At 44.7% G+C, this 20,924-nt stretch overlaps 1 protein-coding gene across 5 annotated transcripts in view; it reads left to right on the top strand.

Annotated features, from left to right (window-relative positions):
• The window catches only part of HIRA (histone cell cycle regulator), a 73,104-nt gene that overhangs the window by 35,229 nt on the left and 16,951 nt on the right, over positions 1 to 20,924 (top strand). For all 5 annotated transcript variants that reach the window (XM_016204348.2, XM_016204349.2, XM_016204350.2 and 2 more), the window contains 8 exons: positions 1,704 to 1,774; positions 2,456 to 2,561; positions 4,583 to 4,798; positions 6,152 to 6,237; positions 12,065 to 12,262; positions 14,772 to 14,933; positions 18,860 to 19,064; positions 19,453 to 19,557. In XM_016204348.2, coding sequence (XP_016059834.2) covers positions 1,704 to 1,774; positions 2,456 to 2,561; positions 4,583 to 4,798; positions 6,152 to 6,237; positions 12,065 to 12,262; positions 14,772 to 14,933; positions 18,860 to 19,064; positions 19,453 to 19,557 — 1,149 coding nt within the window. The remainder of the gene's footprint in view (positions 1 to 1,703; positions 1,775 to 2,455; positions 2,562 to 4,582; positions 4,799 to 6,151; positions 6,238 to 12,064; positions 12,263 to 14,771; positions 14,934 to 18,859; positions 19,065 to 19,452; positions 19,558 to 20,924) is intronic.

A 20,924-nucleotide genomic window follows, 5' to 3' on the forward strand; every position in this document is an offset into this window, starting at 1 on the left:
GAACACCCATAGTGGTTGGTGCCATATTTGGCATGTTGTGTTTGCTTCATTTTAAAAACCCTGTATCGACATATAACCTACAAGAAGTATACAGCCTGGTGCATTGTCCTAACATGTTTACACATGTAACTGCCACCTCAGAACGTTCCCTGTCCCTGCCCAGTCAGCACCCCATCCCCCAAACCCCACTCTGCCAAGGCAACCACTCTAATGACGCCTGTCACATGGATGAGTTTTGCCTGTTCTTAAACTTTATTTAAATGGAGTTGTGCAGTGTTTACTTTTTCTTGTGTTGCTTTCACTCAGCACAGTGTTGTTGGGGTTCATGTTATTACATTTAACAATAGTTTATTCCTTGTTATTGATTTCCCCATAAGCAGAGTGGATTTGAAGTTGTAGGTTTGAAGGCGATCCTCTGGCTGCATTTATTGTCGTTTGTCACAGAGAAATTGATTGCTGTGTACACTGTGATTTTTTCAGGCCCAGTATTCATGTTACATCCATTCCAGAACCTGAACCCTAGTGCCATCATAGGCAGTTCCAGGCATGTCGTCCTGGGCTTCTCCTGGCCTGGGGCTCCATTCATGGTGCTTTGACCAAAACATCACTGATCGTGTGCTCATGTTTCTTATAAAATTGAGGTCAGTTGCTCACACAGGTCCAGATTTCTGAGGGGTCTGTAGACACATTTTTGGGAGGAGGGGCAGGGCTCTTTTTTCTGAAAGTGCAGTTAGAGTAGGGACAAGATTCTTCGTGTGGATTCCAGGTAGCTCAGATTCTAGCCCTCTCCTCAGGACTAGGTTGCTGAAGCAACTCCTTTTCCGCAAAAACAGTCCCAGCCCCCTGGTAGCTTCCACAGTACCTAGTGGGAGCCCTGCAGAAGGGTGTTCCCACCCAGCCTGTGGCCCCAGGACCTGTCAGCAGGAAGTCAGACACTAGTGTATGAGAGATGGATCTCACTGAAACTGTGGGAACATGCAGACTGTGCAGGGCCCAACATTAGAGTGATTAGATAATGAACATGCACTTATGAATGTTATGCAGTTATCAAAAACAGATTTTACAGGATATTTAATGACATGCTCAGTAGGTATTAAATGAACAAGCAGGCACAACCATGTGCCTTATTTTGTCAACCAGAAGAATATAACTCATCCAAGCATTAATAGTGGTTAACTTTGGATCTGAACTAAGACAACATAAACTGTTTCTGTGTGTTCCTGGACTGTCCACACACAGTGTAGAATGAGCCTGTGTGACATATGTGCCAGTTACACCAAGCCTCATACAAATGTGTACCAGAATTCCTTGGGCCCAGAGACAATGTACTGGGTTTTCTCCAGGGCTATTTTCCTGTCTTGGGAGCTGCCTTTGCTGCCTCATCCTGCCAAGGCTTTGGCATGCCATCCCCTGCTTGGCAGACCCTCTCTGCTCAGGTCCTGGCCCTTCCAGAGCCCCCTACTCCGTTGTCGGTTGTCCGTGTATGAAGTCATCTACCCCACCAGATCACAATGAGCCCTTCAGACAGGGGCTACTCTAGTTTGCATATTTCAGCAAGCCTTGTTTTCTGCAGTTTGGGATCTTGGTGGTTGCTGTTTGAAATTCTGACCAAGGCTTCTAGGACTGGTAGTGTTAACTAAGCTGACTGAACTAAAAGTGATTTTCATTCATTTTGTTAACCTTTGCTGCTGCTTTCTTTCCAGCTCACATGTCTGAAACGTCCTTTGGTTGTCATCCATGAGCTGTTTGACAAATCCATCATGGATATTTCCTGGTAAGATGGATTCCTATAATGATGCGCAGGCTAGGAAAGGAGAAGCCACACACTGGGACACGAGACCCCTGGGTGTGATTAGGGTCAGGTTAGCCAGGGACCCAACCACAGCCACCCCAGGTTTTGCCAGTGGAGCAGACAGACCCCAGGGTACTATTTGCACATGATTCAAGAAAGAGCAGCTTTGTCCTGCTTTTGGGAGAGTGTCTGCTGCTGTGCTACTTGCTCTTTTGGGATTTGCCCCTGGAAAATTCCTTCTACAACAGACTGGTATTTAGGAAAAGGAGAATGCTGTGATCCTGGTTCCACTTCACTCTGTCCTTGGGTGAACCAGATTAGCATAGGTGTGGAGACACATTCTGCCTCTTAGTGACCTCGTTTAGATTTATACTCCCCCACGTGGTTTTTTTTAATGGTTTCAAAAGTAAGATAAATAAAAATTAAATTCTTACCAAACGTGTGATGAGAGATACTTTGTGCATGTGCTTAGAACTAAAGGGTGCCAGAACCTTCTGAGACTGTTGTCCACCCTATCCCTATGCCCACAAGGCCACAAAAGGGAATCAGAGATTCTCAGCATCTTCCTAGAGCCTTGCCCTGCTATCCTCCCCCACCAACCACTGAAGCACACATGGGCACCACAGGACTTGCTCTCAGGCTGCTAATGGTCATCTCTTTCAGGACTCTGAACGGGCTGGGCATCCTGGTGTGCTCCATGGATGGCTCTGTGGCATTCCTAGATTTCTCCCAGGATGAGCTTGGAGACCCTCTGAGTGAGGAGGAGAAGGTAGGAGAATGACACGCTGCCAGCTATTGACCCATGTGCTGCATGTGCTCTGGGGCCACAGAAATGGCCCTGATAGCTCTGAGAGGCCCCTTCAACTGGACCCTCTTCTTGTGACATACACAGATACATTGTTTCTTAACATATTATTGGGTGTTCGTCTTATAGATTGTAATCCTTGTCTTCTTTAGAAAATAAGTTAATTTAAAAATGAGTCTCTGTTCATGTCAGAAATCAGTTCAGGAGTGATTTTGGGCACCTCATCCTGAACTGATAATTAGCCACTCACTGTGAGGTTTCACCCTGAGAGGGAACCGGAGAGAGAGATCCCAAGGGTCCCTACTCACATCACTGTCCCCACTGTCTTGTACCGACACAGTTGCCATGGAACAGCAACTAAATAGTAATATTGACCATTTCTCAGCACTTATTATATACCAGATTCTGGACCATATGTTTGCACATGTTATGTCATTTAAAATACACAAAACACTTTAAGGTAGGGCTTACTCGTTTCATCAGTGAGGTAACTAAGCCATGGAAAATAGTATGGCCCTTTGCCGAGACCCTGTGTGACCTTTTGATGCAAGAACAGAAGCCTGACCCAGACCTGCTGCCTTTGTGCCTTCCTGTGCTCTGTCCAGGACAATGTGGCCTGTGAGCCCTTCCTCAATGGCTTCAGGAAAGGCTCTTCTCTAACTACTGTAGACTTAGAACCAGTGTTTCTATAAATGGGCCTTTACCGGTACTGGTTTGTCTGAAAGGAGCCCTGTGAAAGCTCAGCAGGTGGGCAGCACTCCCCTCGGTGATTCCATTGCTAGTGGAAGCTCCCTCTTGAGCTACTGTGGGGACCTCCCCCAACTATGATGTAAACCTTTTGGTGGTAGGAGTCTGACTTGTTGACAGCACCTAGAATAGGACCTGGCACCCTGGAAGTCTCTTGTCAATGAAAGGATGAGTGTCTTACCATCAGGTCTTCTTTCCACCTTTTCGCTGTCATCAGGTAAACTGGGGTCTGCTGTGCACTTTTGTAATAACCTATATAGCTTACCATTTCCCAGATGACAGGCAGGGACCCCATGTATGAAGAACACTAGGGAAACATTGGCCAAACTCTGAATTCTGCCTCGAGGTTCCAAGGGAGTGATTCAGGGGAGAGGGGACAGGAGCCAGGGTAGTAAGGGAGGGAGATTCCTGGCCACATATAGGCATAGCGGACCCTGCAGAAGTGGGTTCCATGGCGCCACTTCCCTGCCCAACATCCTGTTCTGTGAGGCAGATGTCCTCCTGACCTTTACATTGATCATAGCACATCCTTATGTGAATCTGTTCTTTCTTGCACCAGTCACTCCAGTGTTCTGGGGACATCATCCCTGCCCTTGTGGGGTCCTGTCTGGTTTGTTGTGGCATGGGACTAACGAGACTTGGGAACATAGAGAGAGATGCCCTGCTCAGAAGGATCAGGACATCAGGGACAGAGAAGGATTTCCCTAGGTTTGCTATGCCAAGCCTTCCCTTGTTCTTAGAAACACTGTAAGCAGCCCATGACGACTTCCAACCACATGGAGCTGATGGCTGCAGATAAGAGCAGTAAAAGTAGACTCTGGTTTCAGTATCTGTTTCCCAAAGAGTGTTTGGGGTCCTTGGAGTGATTTAAGAGGCTTAAGTTAGCAATTTGAGTGTCTTAACTTCAGTTTAACAAACATTTGCCATTTGTTCTGCATCAGACATGTCATAGGTGTTTTCTAGTGGATATGCATTCACTTTCATCCCCAGCTATAGATAACACAGAAGGCTATAAACATCTAGGGAAGATACAAGACTACCCCAGAGTCATCTAATTGGTAACAGGCAGAATAGGGTGGGAGGCAATGAAGAGCTGGCATCTGGTTCTCTGGGAGCCCTGCTCAGGGTCCTTTCTGCTCTCAGAGCCAGGAAAGCCAACATGCAGCTCACCCTGGTGGGCTGCATCTATCACTTGGCTGCTCACAGCTGGTTTATTGTACTTTTCTCAACTTCTCTAGAGCCACATTCACCAATCCACCTATGGCAAAAGCTTGGCTATCATGACCGAGGCCCAGCTCTCTACAGCTGTCATCGAGAACCCTGAGATGCTCAAGTACCAGCGGAGGCAGCAACAGCAGCAGCTGGACCAGAAGAGTGTGGTGGCCAGAGAGACAGGCTCAGCTGCCTCAGTCGCTGGTGTCGTCAATGGGGAGAGTCTGGAAGACATCAGAAAGGTTAGGGCTTGACCCAGTGGCACTGAGAAAACAGCACATGCCCAGGGACAGAGCAAGGGGAACAGGCAGTCTGGAGAGGGCACACACACGAGTGGTGGGGAGCTGGGTGTGTGCTGCATCTGGTGTAGGACCCAGGGGTAAGCCAGCTTGGGCCCACTTGGCCCATTACCCTCAACTGCATAAGGTAATAGTGGGGCTTAATCCACCTTTATCAAAGGCCTTTTTGCCCCAAGAAGCTCTAGAGGAGTCATTTCTTACAGGAATTTGGCCTTTCTAGGAAATTCTCTATACTATTAGTCCTTGAATAATGTCACTTTGTCATTAAAACATTGATGAAAAAATTAAAAATTGATTCTTGGCTGGGGCCACTGTCTGTTGGCATGTTTTCCCCATGTTTTCTCCCATATCCCAAAGATGTGCATGATAGGTTTACTGTCCAGGGTGTGCCCTGAGCTGCTGGGATAGGTGCCAGCCACCCGGGACTGGAATAAATAGGTCAGAAAATAATCATCTTACTTGTTTTTAATTAATCTTCCTTAAACGTATGTATAGCTCACCTATATTTCAATGTTTAATATTAGAAGTATTTTGTGTCTTTATTTAGAAGTTTGGTGGTTTTTTGTGAACAGAAATATGTTGTATGAACTTAACTCTTGTTTATATCAATTAGCCTATGGGAAAATTGGTTTCCTTATATGTTGTTCCACTTTAAGTCCCAGTTTCCAAGACCCTGTCGATGACATTAAGTGAGGATTTACTGTACTGAGAACATTAGGCTTCAGTCTCTGCCCTTAGGAGACATCTGTGGGCTCTCCTTTCTTCTCACTGAGGGTGGAGGGTAGAGATAGGGCGGGAACAGAGCAGGAAGGTTAGAATTACCTAGGATGCTTAAACCACCTCAGGAGTTTATGAAGGGTGATGAACCTCCCCAGGTGATTCAGATACAATGTGTGACCCTTGGTTATTAGCCTTTAGTGGAAGAAAGTTTGCAAACCACAGCTTAGAGGCAAGAATGTGGCTCGTGGGTGCAGGTCTCATCTGTTAGTTCCCTTCTTGATCCCCATAGCCTCACTTTATCCTGGAATCTGGCCAGGCTGTATATTGGTGATGGAGAGGAAGGGGCTAGAGCTGGTTCAGCTGGGAGTTTTTTCTGCCCTTTCTCGTATACTGTGCAGGAAGTAGAGCGCATACCCTGATAAAAACGTTTGTTCTTTGATTGGGTGGCTTAGTTTAGTTGGATCAAAAGTCTATAGATAGGGAAGTTAGAATACATTTCCTTAGAAACCTTCTTATTTGATAATTAGAGATGATGGCATAACTTTTCCATTCACTTATATCACTCTACTTTGCCAGAATCTTTTGAAGAAACAAGTTGAGACTCGGACGGCAGATGGTCGGAGAAGAATCACACCTCTCTGCATAGCACAGCTGGACACCGGGTACTCATTCATTCACCCAGCTTTCTGTGGCCTTATTTGGGAGATCTTACTCTCACCTTTCACCAGTTAACACGTTCATAATCAGGGTCTTCACAGGCTCTTGGGCAGATCTGACCCATAGAATCTGGAAGTGAGGGAATTGAGCCCAGCCTCCCACTAGCTTCAAAGTCCAGTGCTCCCCATAGAGCCCTTATGCAAACTTATCTCATGCTGAAGGTGGGCTGGGAGGAGCCTGTGACAGGCCAGCGGCCAAGAGCACCCTCACAGGGCCAGCGTGTCTACACAGCCAGCCCTGCTTCATTCTTGGCACAGCATTGGAAGACACAAGGTAGAGAAGTTGGACTGATTTTTTTTTCTGTTTCTTTTTCCCCTTGTATAGCTGCCATTTTTTATTGTTGAAAATAGTAAAAGCCCAAAGAAAGACATAAACATTACCCGTAATTCAGTCTCTCAGATATAATCAGTGTTAACATTTTGGTATCTGCATCTCCAGTCTCCCTTCCCGACTTGTTCCTATATCTTGACCTTGCCTCCATTTTAATAAATAGTCCTCTGAAGTGTCGGCTTGCTGATTTTCCAGGTTCCCATCCTGTGAATGCACCATGATTTATTTAACCAGCCCCTTAACTGTGGGTTTGTAGTTTGTTTTGTAAGTGAATCTCTGAGCACACTTGTGACTGTTACTTCAGGCTACTTCCCAGAAGTGGAATTGTTGGGTGGAGAGTGGGACTCTGAGGCACATTTCCCTAAGAAGGCAGAGAGGGGGAAAGTGGACTCAGTCACCATTTGCTCTGTTTCAGCATCTATAGCCAAGCTTGCTTTAGTATGGGTCATTCTCCCCCAAACAGTATATGTTTCAAAGAATCATAAAGCGCTGTGTGAAAGAAATAGATTCCCTCTCCTGTCAGGGTGATTCACTCTGGGTCATACTCATGCAGTCAGTCTGCTCAGGGCGACCACACACAGTAGTCCTCTGCACTTCGCAGTTGCTCATCCATAAGCTGTTCCAAATCTTCTTAGAAGTCTAAAGTCATATGATGTGCCAATTGACCCCCTCATGTTAGGTGTTTGGGCACTGAGGCCCTGGAGGGCAAAGATTTGACCAGCTGGAGCCAGTACCAGTTTCCTGGCTCCTCCCAGAGAGTGGTTTTCCTTTGATCAAGCCTTTTTCCCCTTTGTGAACCTGTAGGGCGTAATGCCACTGCTGCCTACCTTTTTTTAGGACCAAATCAGACCAAGTATGTGACACTGCAGGACTTGTGAGAGTGAGGGTCGTGGAAGTGGTGAGGGTGGTGGTGGTGGCACTTTTGTTCTGCAGATCCCTCCAGGCCTCACCTAGTGAGGAGGCAGAGGGAGTAGATGGCTTCCTGCCTGGACTTGAGTGAGCTTTCTGCCATAGGGCTCATTTTCTGGCACCAGAACTTGATTCTCTTGGTCTCCAAGGCTTTTTGGCCCTTCTGATACCCATGTTAAAACAAGTAGCAACAGAATGGCTAATTATTAGCTTAGCTAATCAAGAAAGAAAAGGTAAAGCACAAATATTTAAAGTAGAAATAAGTGGGAAATAACTACAGATAAAAAATAAATCAAAAGGATGAAAGGCTTGTTTGCTGAACTCTGTGCAAATAAATTTGAAAGTGGATGGTTTTTGAGGAAAATAAAATTAGCAAACTGAAAAAATCTGTACAGATGAATTATTATAGAAGAAATAGAGGACACTGTCCCAAAGTTAATCTGCCAAAAGCCACCAGACTAAGAAGGCTTCACAGGGAAATTCTAAGATTTTTAAGGAACAGATTATTCTAATACTATTGAAAATATTCTAGTGCATAGAAAAGGAAAGAAAGCTTACAAAATCTTTTTATTTTTATGTTTTAACTTATCTTTATTGTTGAAAGTATTACAAATGTCCCCTTTTTTCCTCCATTGATCCCCTCCACCCTGCACACCACCACCCCGCCACCCCAGGTCTTCACCATACTATTGTCTGTGGCCATGGGTTATGCATATATACATATAAGTTCTTAGGTTAATCTCTTCCCACCCACTCCCACCTTCCCTCTGAGATTCGTCAGTCTGTTCCATGCTTCTATGTCTCTGGATCTGTTTTGTTCATCGGTTTATTTTGTTCATTAGATTCCACAGATGAGTAAGATCATGTGAAACTTGTCTTTCTCTTACTGGCTTATTTCGCTTAGCATAATACTCTCCAGTTCTCACCATGCTGTCTCAAAGGGTAAGGGATCCTTCGTTTTTACAGCTGCATAGTATTCCAGGGTGTAAATGTCTGAGAAGATGCTTAATATGATTTTAATCTTATTGTACTTGTAGAGACTTGTTTTGTGTCCTAACATGTGGTTGAGAATGTCCCATGTGCACTTGAGGAGAATGTATATTCTGCAGCTTTGGGGTGAAATGTTCTGTAATCTGATCAAGTGTGTCATTTAGAGTCACTGTTTCCTTGATTTTTTTTGTCTGGAAGATCTATCCAGTAGAGTCACTGGGGTGTTAAAGTCCTCTACCATGATTGTGTTGCTTTCAATCTCTCCCTTAAAGTCCTCCAGAAGTTTTTGTTGTTTTTTCTTTTTTCAGCCTATATGAGCCTTTTGTTCTGAGTTGGGTCTCTTGTAGACAGCATATATTTGGGTCTTGTTTTCTTATCCATTCAGCTACCCTATATCTTTTGATTGGGGCATTTAATCCATTTATACTTAAGGTTATTATTGATAGGTACTTATTGCCATTTTATTTCTTTATGCCTATGTTTCTCATTCTCTCTTTTTCAACTTCTTATTACAGCAGTCCCTTTAACATTTCCTGCAGTGCTGGTTTGGTGGTGATAAACTCTTTTAGCCTTTTTTTTGTCTGGAAAGCTCTTTATTTCACCATCTATTTTAAATGATAGCCTTTTGGATAGAGTATTCTTGGTTTCAGATCCTTGCTTTTTATTACCTTGAATACTTCATGCCATTTCCTTCTGACCTGTAGAGTTTCTGATGATAAATCAGCTGACAGCTTTATGGGAGTTCCTTCATAGGTAACAGATTGCTTTTCTCTTGCCACCTATAAGATTCTCTCTTTGTCTTGAATTTTGGGCATTTTAATTATTTTTGTGTCTGGGCATGGGCCTCTTTGGGTTCTTCTTGTTTGTGACTTTGTGTGCTTCCTGAACTTGTATGGCTTTTCCCTTCACCAGGTTAGGGAAGTTTTCTGCCATTATTTCTTCAAACAGGTTCTCTAACCCTTGCTTACTTTCTACCTCCTCTGGCACTCCTGTGATGTGCATATTATTACGTTTCACGTTGTCCCAGAGCTTCCTTAAACTCTCCTGTTTTTTAATTGTTTTTTCTTTTTGGTTCTCTGATTGAGTGATTTTTTTTTTTACTCTATCTTCTAATTCGCTGATCCGATCCTCAGCTTCCCCTAATCTCCTGTTTATTCCTTCCAGTGTTTTATATTTTTACTGTCATTCTTAATTTCCTTCATAGTTTCCATTTCTTTTCTCATGCTATTGAACATCCTTATTATCAGTATTCTGAACTCTATATCTGATAGATTGCTTATCTCCATTTCATTTAGCTCTTCTTCTGCAGAAGTCTTTCATTTGGGGCTTATTTTTTTGTCTCCCCATTTTGGCTGTCTGTTTGGATTTCTTTCTATGTATTAGGTAGATCTCCTAGGACTCACATCTTTTGGATAGTCTCTGGTGCAGGCCAGTGTCAGATGCTGTTTATGACTGGCCTTTAATACCCTGTTTGAAGCTTTCCATGCTCCACAGCTTGTGGCTCCTCTGCTAGGGGCTGAGTGCATTTGGAAAGGACCAAGATGCACACCAAGGTCTGCTTTCCCAAACCCTGGGTCCAGGAGCAAATCAGGCAAAAACACAAAGCACCCAGAGGCTGATTGTTATTCAGTCCCTTAATGAGCCTCAGGCTGTAGAAACTCCACAGGATGGGATGAGAGGTTTTCCAACAGGCCAAGGCAGTTGCTTCCCCCCAGACAAAAGCTGTTTGCATGGTAAATGTCTGCCTGAGAAAGATGTCCTCTGCCATATTGGGGAATGACTAAGCACAGGAATCCAGATGGCTGCTCTCTGTGCTCTATCCCCAGAGCCAGCACCCCTAGCTTCTCCTCACACAGCTCTAGTCCACTCTGCCCTCCACCAGAGCCCAAGGTGAGTGGCTGCACATGAAACTTTGTGCGTTGGCCTTTTAAGACGATACCTGCATTTCCAGCCGTCTCTCCCTGGCAGACAGAAACCCGGCTGCTTTTCACAGCCAGATGTTATGTGGGCACCTTTCTCAGCTCTGGTGCTCTGGGCTGAGAAGCCCAGCTTGGGGTTAGGCTCCAAAGTTCTCAATGGGAACCCCCCCACAGCTGAGATATCCCTCAGGAACTTCAGCTGCTGCCTGTGGGAACCCAGCCAGCCCTCTCGTGCCTCCACATTTCCTACCAGTCTTTACGTGGTTTCCTCTTTATGTCCTTGATTATTAGGGTGCTCTTCAGTTAGTCTTCAGTTGATTATTCAGGATGATTTTTCTATATTTTAGTTGTCATTCCAGTTTGGTCCTGGGAGAGTTTCAGTGTAGCTTCCACTCAATCCGCCTCTCTCATCATTGATGTTTCTGTCTCTCTCTCCCTCTCCCTTCCTCTCTCTGAAATCAATAAAGGTATATTTTAAAGAATAATAATAATAACATGGGAGTGGCAAGGAAAATTACACAACAAAGAGTTAAAACACAATATTCTTGGGAAAACATTTTCTGCTCATGTAAGGAATTATTTTATATGTAAGTAGTCTTAAAATCGACAATGAAGACCAATAACCAAATGGAACAGTAAACAAAGAGTATGAACAAACGTTTCACAAGAAATCAGATGTTTCTATATGAAAAAATTTCAATCTTACATAAAAATAATTGCAAATTAAAACTATAGTAAGATACTATTTTTTATCTATCAGTATCAAGTATCAAGAAATTTGATAACAATTGTTGGTGAGGGTTATAGTCACTCTAATACACAGGTTGCACTTTAAACCTCTAAGGAGGGTACGTCAAAAGTCATTAATGAACATTTCATTCGCTGCTGCAATTCCACTTCTAGGAATTTATCTCATGTAAAGTGTGAAACAGGTGTGATGACAGTTATAAGACTGGGCTTTTTTGAGCAGCTACTATGTATTCTACATGTTTGCTACACTAACAAGTTTAGTCCTGACAGCAACCTCATGGGGAGGGTCCTGTCACTTTCTTTTTTGCAGATAGGAACCTGAATCACAGAGTGGTTGAAGTACCCAAGGTCCCAGAGCTGGTGCATGGCAGAGAGGTGAAACCTGGCTGGTTTGGCCCAGGGCCCTCAGTGTTAACACTGCAGTATCTTGCCCCCTGTTGCAAGATACTATCTTGCAGCAGTGTCCATTACTGAACAGGCTGGGAGACAGCTCAGCCTGGTTGTTCCACAGTAGAGACTGGTTAGGTAAATTATGGTGCATACATATAACCCATAATGAAAGGGAGGCCTGCTCTATATGCTATATTTCATTAGTTCTGAGACACATGTTTGCACATTTTTACACCTCTAAAATCAGGGTACATCTGATAGTTATATTTGGTAACAGTTTTTTCTTAGTGGTACATAAAGTATCAGTTCACCTTAGAGTCAATTAAACAGAGTGTATGGAATGATTTTCAGTTCTGTAATTTTGCAAATTTTCTTCCATGAAAATATATTACCTTTGGATCCAGAAAAAAAGTTACTTAGAATGTATAAAGTACTTGATGTGGTATCTAGTTCACGAGGCTGACTTTGTTGTTCTTGACCATAGGGACTTCTCCACGGCGTTCTTTAACAGCATCCCACTCTCAGGCTCCCTGGCAGGCAGCATGCTTTCCTCTCATAGCAGTCCACAGCTACTGCCACTGGACTCCAGTACCCCCAACTCCTTTGGTGCCTCAAAGCCTTCCACGGAACCCATGGCAGCAGCCGGCACCAGGCCTGGGGGCAGTTCTGTCAATAAGGACAGGTGAGTACATACCAAGGCTTCCTGCTATCCCTGGGGAAAGTTCAGATTTAGACGCAGTTTCAGGACACTTCATGGCCCCTTCAAAAAGAAAGAAAGAAAAGGGATGCTGGATTTCAGATGAAGGCCTACTCGGATGGAAGGCCTTATTCAAGTGTGTCTCTGATGTACAGGGCTATGAGGACTTCACGTCCTGGGGGAAGGTGTAGTCCTAGGATTGGTCTTCTAAGGATGGGAACCAGCCAAGGACACATCACCTGCCACAGCAGAGGTGGGGAACCTTTTTTCTGCCAAGGGCCATTTGGATATTTATAACATCATTCCCTGGCCATACAAAATTATCAACCTAAAAATTAGCTATTAATAAAGCTTCTAGATTTATTGAATTTTGAGTCCCACCTGCACTTGACTTGGCAGGGCCAGACCAAATGATTTCTCAGGCCTAATATGGCCCCTGATCCAGATGTTCCCTCCCCTGTGCCACAGGATCGGCCTCACCTTCTGGCCAGTATACACTGGGGGTCCTCCTCCCTGCCCCATTGGTAGCATCACCATACCAGTCATCTCAGGCAGGGGCCACAGTCCTCTTGCACTCTCAGAAATATGTGTGCTCGGGGAGCCTGTGTCTTCACCAACCATTTCCGGGAAACCAAATTAGAAGTCAGTAAGAACCAGAAGCCATTCACTCAGTGAACATTTGCCCAGCAACTGCTCTGATTACACACTGCTACAGCCCAGACGCCCACAGGGGGTTGATTGATGGGTTCTTGTCCCCAGGGAGTACGTAGGCTGGTGGAGAAAGGGGCAAACACAGAGGCATAGGGTTGCCTCCTGGGTAGAAATGGATAGACAATCAAAAGCAGGGAGGAGTTGGTGGGCAGGTCTCAGGAAGGCTTATTAGAGGGTTCCCTACCCAGGGCCCATACAGTCCCCCAGGGAAGAGGGAGGGGACAGTAGCAAGAGCAGAACCCCAAGTCTGAACAGAGTCGCAGTAAAGGGGGAGAAAGCTGGGCTTCTATGCTGAATCAAGTATGCTGGGCAAGGCTCTGGACTTGCACCTTAAGAGGATCATTCCAGGAGGCATTGGTGCCCAAATGTAGCTGCCACCCTAGCACACAAAACTATTACTGTTAGACTGATTTTCCATTGGTGGGGACAGGGTCATGTGTTATTGCCGCCTCCTACTTCCTGGGCTCTGATGTCATGGTCGTGGAGGCATGCACCAGGTGTTGTGTCACTTGTCTGAGGGAAGTGTGAGGGTGGATAGGAAGAGGAGATGGAGCAGCTTGACCACTTAGAAAGCAGAGCATCTGGGGAGGAAGGGTGTCTGGGGAAGAACAGAAAGCTCCAGATCTGTGAAATGTTTCAACAATTTGTCCTGGAGTTCCCTGGAGAGGAGGAGAAGGCCATCCAGGATACCTGCCAGGCATCTCGCGTGGGGTCTAGTCCAGTGCCTTTGGTCATTAGGGACCCAGTTGTTTGGGAGCCCAGCGTGAGGGATATGTGGGGAAGTTGGCGGCTCATGGTTGGGTTCACCTTTCTCTCCTTTCTCTGTTGAGTAGAAGGAAGGGCTATGGGGTGAGCACTTGGAGGAGAGTGTGAAGAATGCAGTTGCACATTGAGGTGGGAGGGGTCACCCGGGCAGGAGGTTGAAGGGCAGGACTAGTCAGTAGCTTCAGGACCCCAGGTAGGGCTTTTCTCATCACACCATTGTCAAGTGGGAAAAGCTGGTGGTTGGAGTGGTTTGGATTGCTGTGTTCAAGTTGTGGAGATAGGACCATGTGGTGAGAAAAAAGAGTGGTAAGAATCATTTTCTAGGCCTCATGCTAGCCCCAGAAGCTCTCAGAACAATGCAGTGGGGCAAATGTGAGTGTGTTTTCTCATGATCTTCTCTGATCGCCAAACTTCCAGGATTTTTTTTTTAATATGGTTTTATTGATTTTTAGAGAGAGTGAAAGGGAGGGAGAGAGAGATAGAAACATCAACATGGATCTGCTGCCTCTTGTACCGCCCCTGCTGGGGATCTAGCCCCCAACCCTGGCATGGGCCCTGACTGGGAATCGAACTGGTGTCCTCCTGGTTCATGGGTCGATACTCAACCTCTGAGCCACACCGCCTGGGGCAGAATTTTTTTTTTATAAGTGTTTACTGTTTTCATTTTATCATTTTTATTTATTGATTTATTTGAGAGAGAAAGAAAGTCAATTTGTTCCACTGTTTTATGCATTCCTTGGTTGCTTCTTATATGTGCCAAGCGGGGATCAAACTGGCAACCTTGGCACATTGGGAAAACTCTAACCAACTGAGCCACCCAGCCATCGCAAACTTCCAGAATTTTAACACACGAAAATATTTGTAAAATAGTCAGGAATAGTAGATTATATTTTGAAATTTTTGTGTATTTAGAAGTTTGATATTTGTGCCCCTTTCACTTGGCTCCAAGTAACCCAAATTCCCAAGTTCTTAATGAATTGTGCTTGACATGCTCTCCCATCTTCTTCGCCCACCCCAGTGTGAACGCTACCTCGACTCCTGCTGCATCATCCCCCTCTGTGTTAACAACCCCATCCAAGATCGAACCCATGAAAGCGTTTGACTCCCGGTTCACAGAGCGGTCCAAAGCCACACCTGGTGCTCCTGCCTTGACGAGTGTGACTCCAACAGTCGTAGAAAGGTAGGTTGCGGCTGTGTGGGGCTCAGAGAGACTGGATAAGTGCAGTCTCAGGCCAACAGTGCAGCAGCCTCTCTCCTATCAAGCAGCTTGCCCTCCCTAGGGGAGCAGATTCCGGTCTCTCTATACTTGGGAGCCCTTGTTTTAAGGAGAAAAGAGTGGCTGCTTCAAGTGGGAAGGTTGCTGGAAGGAGCCGTGGGGTGGACAGAGCAACTCTGCACAAGGACAACTAGGGCAACTGCATGACAGCTGATCAGTGTGGAAGATGTGCTGAGAATAGCTTTGTTTGAATGGAGCCCAGAGTTTGCCCAGAAGAGGAGCAGGAGGTTGGTTGGAGAAATGGAAGGCTTTGATACTGTTGCACTGTGGTTGAGCTCTTGCAGGCCGTCTGCCACTTGCCTATTGTCTGCACCTCCAATGCTTTTCAGAATTCCCTGGCCTCTTTTTTTCTTTTAGACATTGACAAACTAATCCTAAAATTCATGTGGAAACTCAGGAGCCCCAAAGTAGCCAGTCTTGGAAAAAGAGAGAAAAAGAAAGCAAAGTTGGAGGGCTCTCACTTCCCATTTTCAAACCTAAGTACAAAGCAGAAATAATCATGACGTTGTGGTTTTGACACAAGGATAGACAAGCTGAAAAGAACAGAAGTAAGAATCTAGAAACAAACCTCCATGTCTTTGTTAACTGTAGGTTTTATCATGTCTAGATTTTTGAATTTTGTCATATTATACTTTTTCTGCATCTCTTTATTATAAAATTTTTTTCTTTAGCCTTGTTGGATGTGATGGATTTTATTAATCAGTTTTGAATGTTGAACCAGTATGTATACCTGGAATAAATGTAATTTGGTCATTGTGTACAATTATTTTTGTACCTTGTGGTATTCAATTTGTTAATATTTTATTGATTTTGCATTTATGTTCATGAAAGATTTTGGTCTGTAGTTTTTCTTTCTTGTAATATCTTTATTTGGTTTTAGTATTAGGGTTATGCTAGTCTCATAGGAGTTAGGATTTATTTCCTCTGCTTCTATTTTCTGAAACAGATTGTAGAGAATTGGTATAATATCTTGCTTAAATGTTCAGTAGAATTCACCACTAAAACTGTCTAGGCATGGTGCTTTCTTAAGAGCTATAGGCTATTCGGCCCTAGCCAGTTTGGCTCAGTGGTTAGAGCATCAGCCCATGGACTGAAGGGTCTCAGATTCGATTCTGGTCAAGGACACATACCTCGGTTGCAGGCTCAATCCCTGGCTCCAGTCAGGGAGTGTGTGGGAGGCAGCCAGTCAATGTGTCTCTCTCACATCGATGTTTCTCTCTCTCTCTCTCTCTCTCTCTCTCTCTCTCCCCCTTCCTCCCTCCCTCCCTCCCTCCCAGCTACTCTCTGAAAAGCAATGAAAAAAATATCCTCAGGTGAGGATTTTAAAAACCAAAAAAAGTGCTTATTGATATAGTTGAATTAATATCTACCATATTTTTAACTGTTTTAGTCATTGTACTTGTTCTTTCTTTTTTTAAATCTCCCTCTCTTTTTCTGCTTTGTCTGGTTTTAATTGAGCAATTTTTATATGATTCTGTTTCCTTTCTTCTTTCACATTCTCTTAGCATTATTTTAGAGTATCTTAGATGCACAGATAATGTGTCTCTTATATTATCTCTCAGCATATCATACTGATTTTAAATTTATTTTAGTAGTTGCCCTACAATTTTCTATAAACATTTAGAACTAATCTAAATACACTTTCAAGTAACATTTACCACTTAATGTAGTACAGGTACCTTATAACAGACTATTCCCAGTTTTTCCTTTCCATGCCTTATAATATTGTTACTATTTATGTATTTCACTTATTCATAAGCTATAATCATCCATTGCATTGTTGCTGTTACTAGTTTGAACAAAAGTTATTTCTTTTAATTAAGAATAAGAAAAATAAAAGTTTTATGTTCATTTACTCCTTCTCTGATACTCTCCATTTCTTCCTACAGATTGGAGTTTCTAACCTATATATCATTTTCCTTCTCTCTGAAGAACTTCTTTTAACATTTCTTGCAAGGCTGGTCTGCTGGCAGCAAATGCCATCTGGTGTTCTTTTGTTTGTTTTTGTATGAGAAAATCGTTTTTTCTTTTGCCTTTTGGAGTACAATTTCACTGGGTACAGAATTCAAGATTGGTGGTTTGTTTTTAAACGCTTTAAATATTTCACCCCACTTGTTTTTTGCTTGAATGCTTTCTGAAGAGAAGTTTGATTTAATTCTTTTTCTTGGCCTTTATAGGTAAAGGTGTTCTTTTTTCTCTGGCTTCTTTTAAGATTTTTCTTTCTCTCTGGTCTTCTGCATTTGGAGTATGTTATGTATAGGTATAGATTTTTGAGTATTCTATTTGGTCTCTGAGCAACTCAGATCTGTGGTTTGGTATGTTTTATTAATTTTGAAAAATTCTCAGTTATTATCATATTATTATTCTCAGCTATTATCAATATTATTAATTTTTTTCTCCTAAGGGCCCTTAGCATATTAATCATAGTTATTTAAAATCTTAGCCTGATGGCCCAGCTGGGTGTGGCTCAGAGGTTGAGCATCAACCTAGGATCCAGGAGATTGTGGTTCAATTCCCAGTCGGGGGCATGCAGGAGGCAGCCGATCAATGACTCTCTCATCATTGATGTTTCTGTCTCTCTCTCTCCCTCTCCCTCTCCCTCTCCCTTCCTCTCTTTGAAATCAATAAAGATACATTTTTTAAAAATAAAATCTTAACCTGATAATTCCAAAATCTCTACTGCATCCAACTGTTTCTGATGCTTGCTTCGTCTCCTGAGGCTTTGGGGGTTTTTTTGTTTTTTTATTTTTAGTTTGTTTTTTCTTTTATCATGTCTTGTATTTTTTTGTTTAAAACTGGGTGTAATGTACTGAGTAATAGGAACAGGTAAAAAGTTCTTTAGTATGAGGTTTTGTTTATCTGAGTAAGAGTTAGGCCGTGTTTACTGCTTCCTATAGCTTAGGGGTCAGAGGCTTAAATTTCCTCCAGTGTCCTTTTTTTGTTTTTCTCCGTCTTTGAATTACCCTAGAAACTCCTTGTTAAATAGAGTCTGTGTCTTTTAGCTCTCTTAATTGTAATCTTCTGTTATTATACTGAAGCCCTGTTGATTTGGTGGTAAGGTATTGGGAAGGAGAAGCATTCTATAATCTCATAATTAAATCTCTTATTTTTTTTGTTGGATCAGAGTCCCTGGGCAGTGACCTTCAGAAGAGTTTCTTAGTGTGTGTGCATGTGTAAAGCTAGGCCTGAGTTGGTTAATTGCCCTTCCCCCAGGTACCATAAAGCTCTAGTAAAGTAGTTTTCCTAAGGGAAGGCTTTTTGTTAAGGAGAACAGAACTCTGGGTGTGTTTCAAAATAGTTCGTTTCCCCCCAACCCCCAGCTCAAAGCACTCAAGGGGAGCACTCCATCCCTGATCTTCACCCATGAGAACTTGGTGACACTCCTGGAGGTAAAACTGACAAAAGTGTCGGTACCCTCACACTACTGGGCGGCCAGGAGTTTTAACTCACAGGCCAGCCTAAACTTGGCCTCCAACAATGTATCAGTTATTCTACCTTTTTAAGTCTTCCTGCCCGTCAGGACTCCAGGGGCTTCTGTTCCAGATGAGCTCTGGTGTTTTTGTCTTCGCCTGTCTCTCCAGTTTTCAGGGTGGCAATTTGCCCTATGTCCTCACTTCTCTGGTGGCTCTAAGAAGAGCTGTTGGTTGTCAGTTTTTCAGCTTTCCTCTTATTCTGAGGATGAGAATGATGACTTCCAGGCTCTTTGCATGTTGGAACAGAAACCAGAGGTCCTCACCTACTTTTTTAATATGTCAGCTTTGGGGGGTTTTATTGGTTATTATAAATTAATAATCATATGGAAAAAGCCAGAGGTATCTGTGTTTGTGCAGGTTGAAAGAGCAGAACCTTGTGAAAGAGCTGAGGCCCCGGGACCTCCTGGAGAGCAGCAGTGATAGCGATGAGAAGGTCCCTGTGGCCAAGCCCTCCTCACTCTCTAAGCGAAAACTGGAGCTCGAGGTGGAGACAGTGGAGAAGAAGAAGAAAGGGCGCCCTCGGAAGGACTCGCGGCTCATGCCCATGTCTCTGTCTGTCCAGGTGAGGCCAGCAGGCCTGGGCTACCTTCCCCAGCCCACTTCCTGAGCTCATTGCTGGAGCTTGCATGTACCCAAGCAGGAGAAGGGAGGCCCTGCACACCACAGTGCCTCATCAGCGTTGGCTTAGACATGCACTCCCCTGGAGGTAGCATGGAGGCCACACTCCACCTCAGTCTTGCCCTCCACCCACCCAGAGTCTTTGAGCAGCTCTTTGGCGTCAGCTACCTCATCTGTCAAGTGGGATCGCTGCAGCATTTATCTATACTGTCCTCCAGAGTGGGTGGAAATGCCTCGGGAACTGGCCTGGCCTCACCTCCAGGTGACTCACCTTCACCTGACACTGCCCTACAGTGCTGGGGAGGGGCTCAGGGAGATTTCTGCTCTTGCAGTCCCCAGCTGCTCTGACCGCAGAAAAGGACACTGTGTGTTTGTCTGTACCAGCGCCTGCACTGAAGCTGCCCATGCCGGGCCCCCAGAGAGCATTCACCCTCCAGGTGAGCAGGCCTCCTGCCTCTCCCTCACAAGTGTGTTCTCTCTCTCTCCCCCCACTTCTTCCCCACCCCCCCACCCCCCAGTGTAAATAGAGAGGGCTGCTTCCCAGTGGTTCTCCATCACCTTTTGGGGGAACTTGTAGTTGATCAGGGCAACCACCAATCTTAATAGTAAGATCCCTAGTCTCTTCTCCAGGAGCTCCCTTTACCCTTCCCCCTACCACCATCACCATGCTTCTTTCTCTTATGTGGCTTTGCCCCCTCAGTCCCTGCTGCCATATGCTGGATGCCCAGTTCCTTCCAGAATTGTCTTGGGTGTCCCTTCTCCTGGAAACCTCCTTAGTTCGATGCTTGGTCCTGATCAGCCTCTCACCCAGTCCCCATTGGACTATGTGGTAGTGGTCTCTCTCCCGACCAGCCCCCTGGCCCTCTTCACTTCCCAGGGCCCAGCACAGAGTTTTTATCAGAGCTACTTGAGCTCTCCAAGTGGAAGCTTGTAACCATGTACATGTTCAAAACACAGTTTTAAAACTTACTATTATAGAGTAAGTAATCCTTTATATGCAATCACTCAGTCTAGAACCCATGCCAGACCTTTGCACACCCTGTAACCTCATGCCCTTTGTACCTTAGGCGCATGTCATTAGAAAACCTTTTAAGACCCCATATGCAGGTCACTTTCCACACACCCCCAACCCAGGCTGGTCCTCATGGGGTGTCAGCCCTTTCTGCCATAGGACCTTCTGAGCCTAAGGGTAGGGACCCACATGGTTTGTTCTTGTTGCTGATATGAGCAGAGACAAGGGAGCACAACCCCCTTTCCCAAACTCCTCCAGCTTCCCCTGAAGGTTTCACCACTGAGTGCTTCTTGGGGCTGTTCTCGGTTTCTATATGGCCCTCTACCCCAGGTCGCCCACTCGTGTGGCTACAGGAGTGCAAACTATTCATCCATTCTGCCTGGTTTCCCATATGGGTTATCAGTCATCTCCCCAGACACAAAAGAAGAGGCTGAGCCCATGTGGAGCCAGGCACTGAACTAGGCACTTCTACTCATGCTCTTTTGGGGACATTCCTGTGAAGTTGGTTTCAGATGAGCAGACCTTAGGTGCATGTCCAAAGGAACTAGAGAGGACTTTGGGTTTTCTAGACTTTTCCTTCAGATGCCGGCACAGACTCTGTTATTGCCAAGCACTGCAATCTTTGAAGACCTTCAACTAGGAGCCACACTTCACTCCCAGCTCTGTCCCCAGCTGGCTGTGGGCCTCACTTGCAGTGTGCTCTTAGACAAGTTACATGCCTTCTCTGCATGCTCCCTGTGAGAGGAAGTGGTGGGGTTAGGAGGCTCTGGAGCCTTTAGCTCTGACACCATT

This window comes from Miniopterus natalensis, chromosome 20 (assembly GCF_054644295.1).
Source record: "Miniopterus natalensis isolate mMinNat1 chromosome 20, mMinNat1.hap1, whole genome shotgun sequence".
NCBI lineage: Eukaryota > Metazoa > Chordata > Mammalia > Chiroptera > Miniopteridae > Miniopterus > Miniopterus natalensis.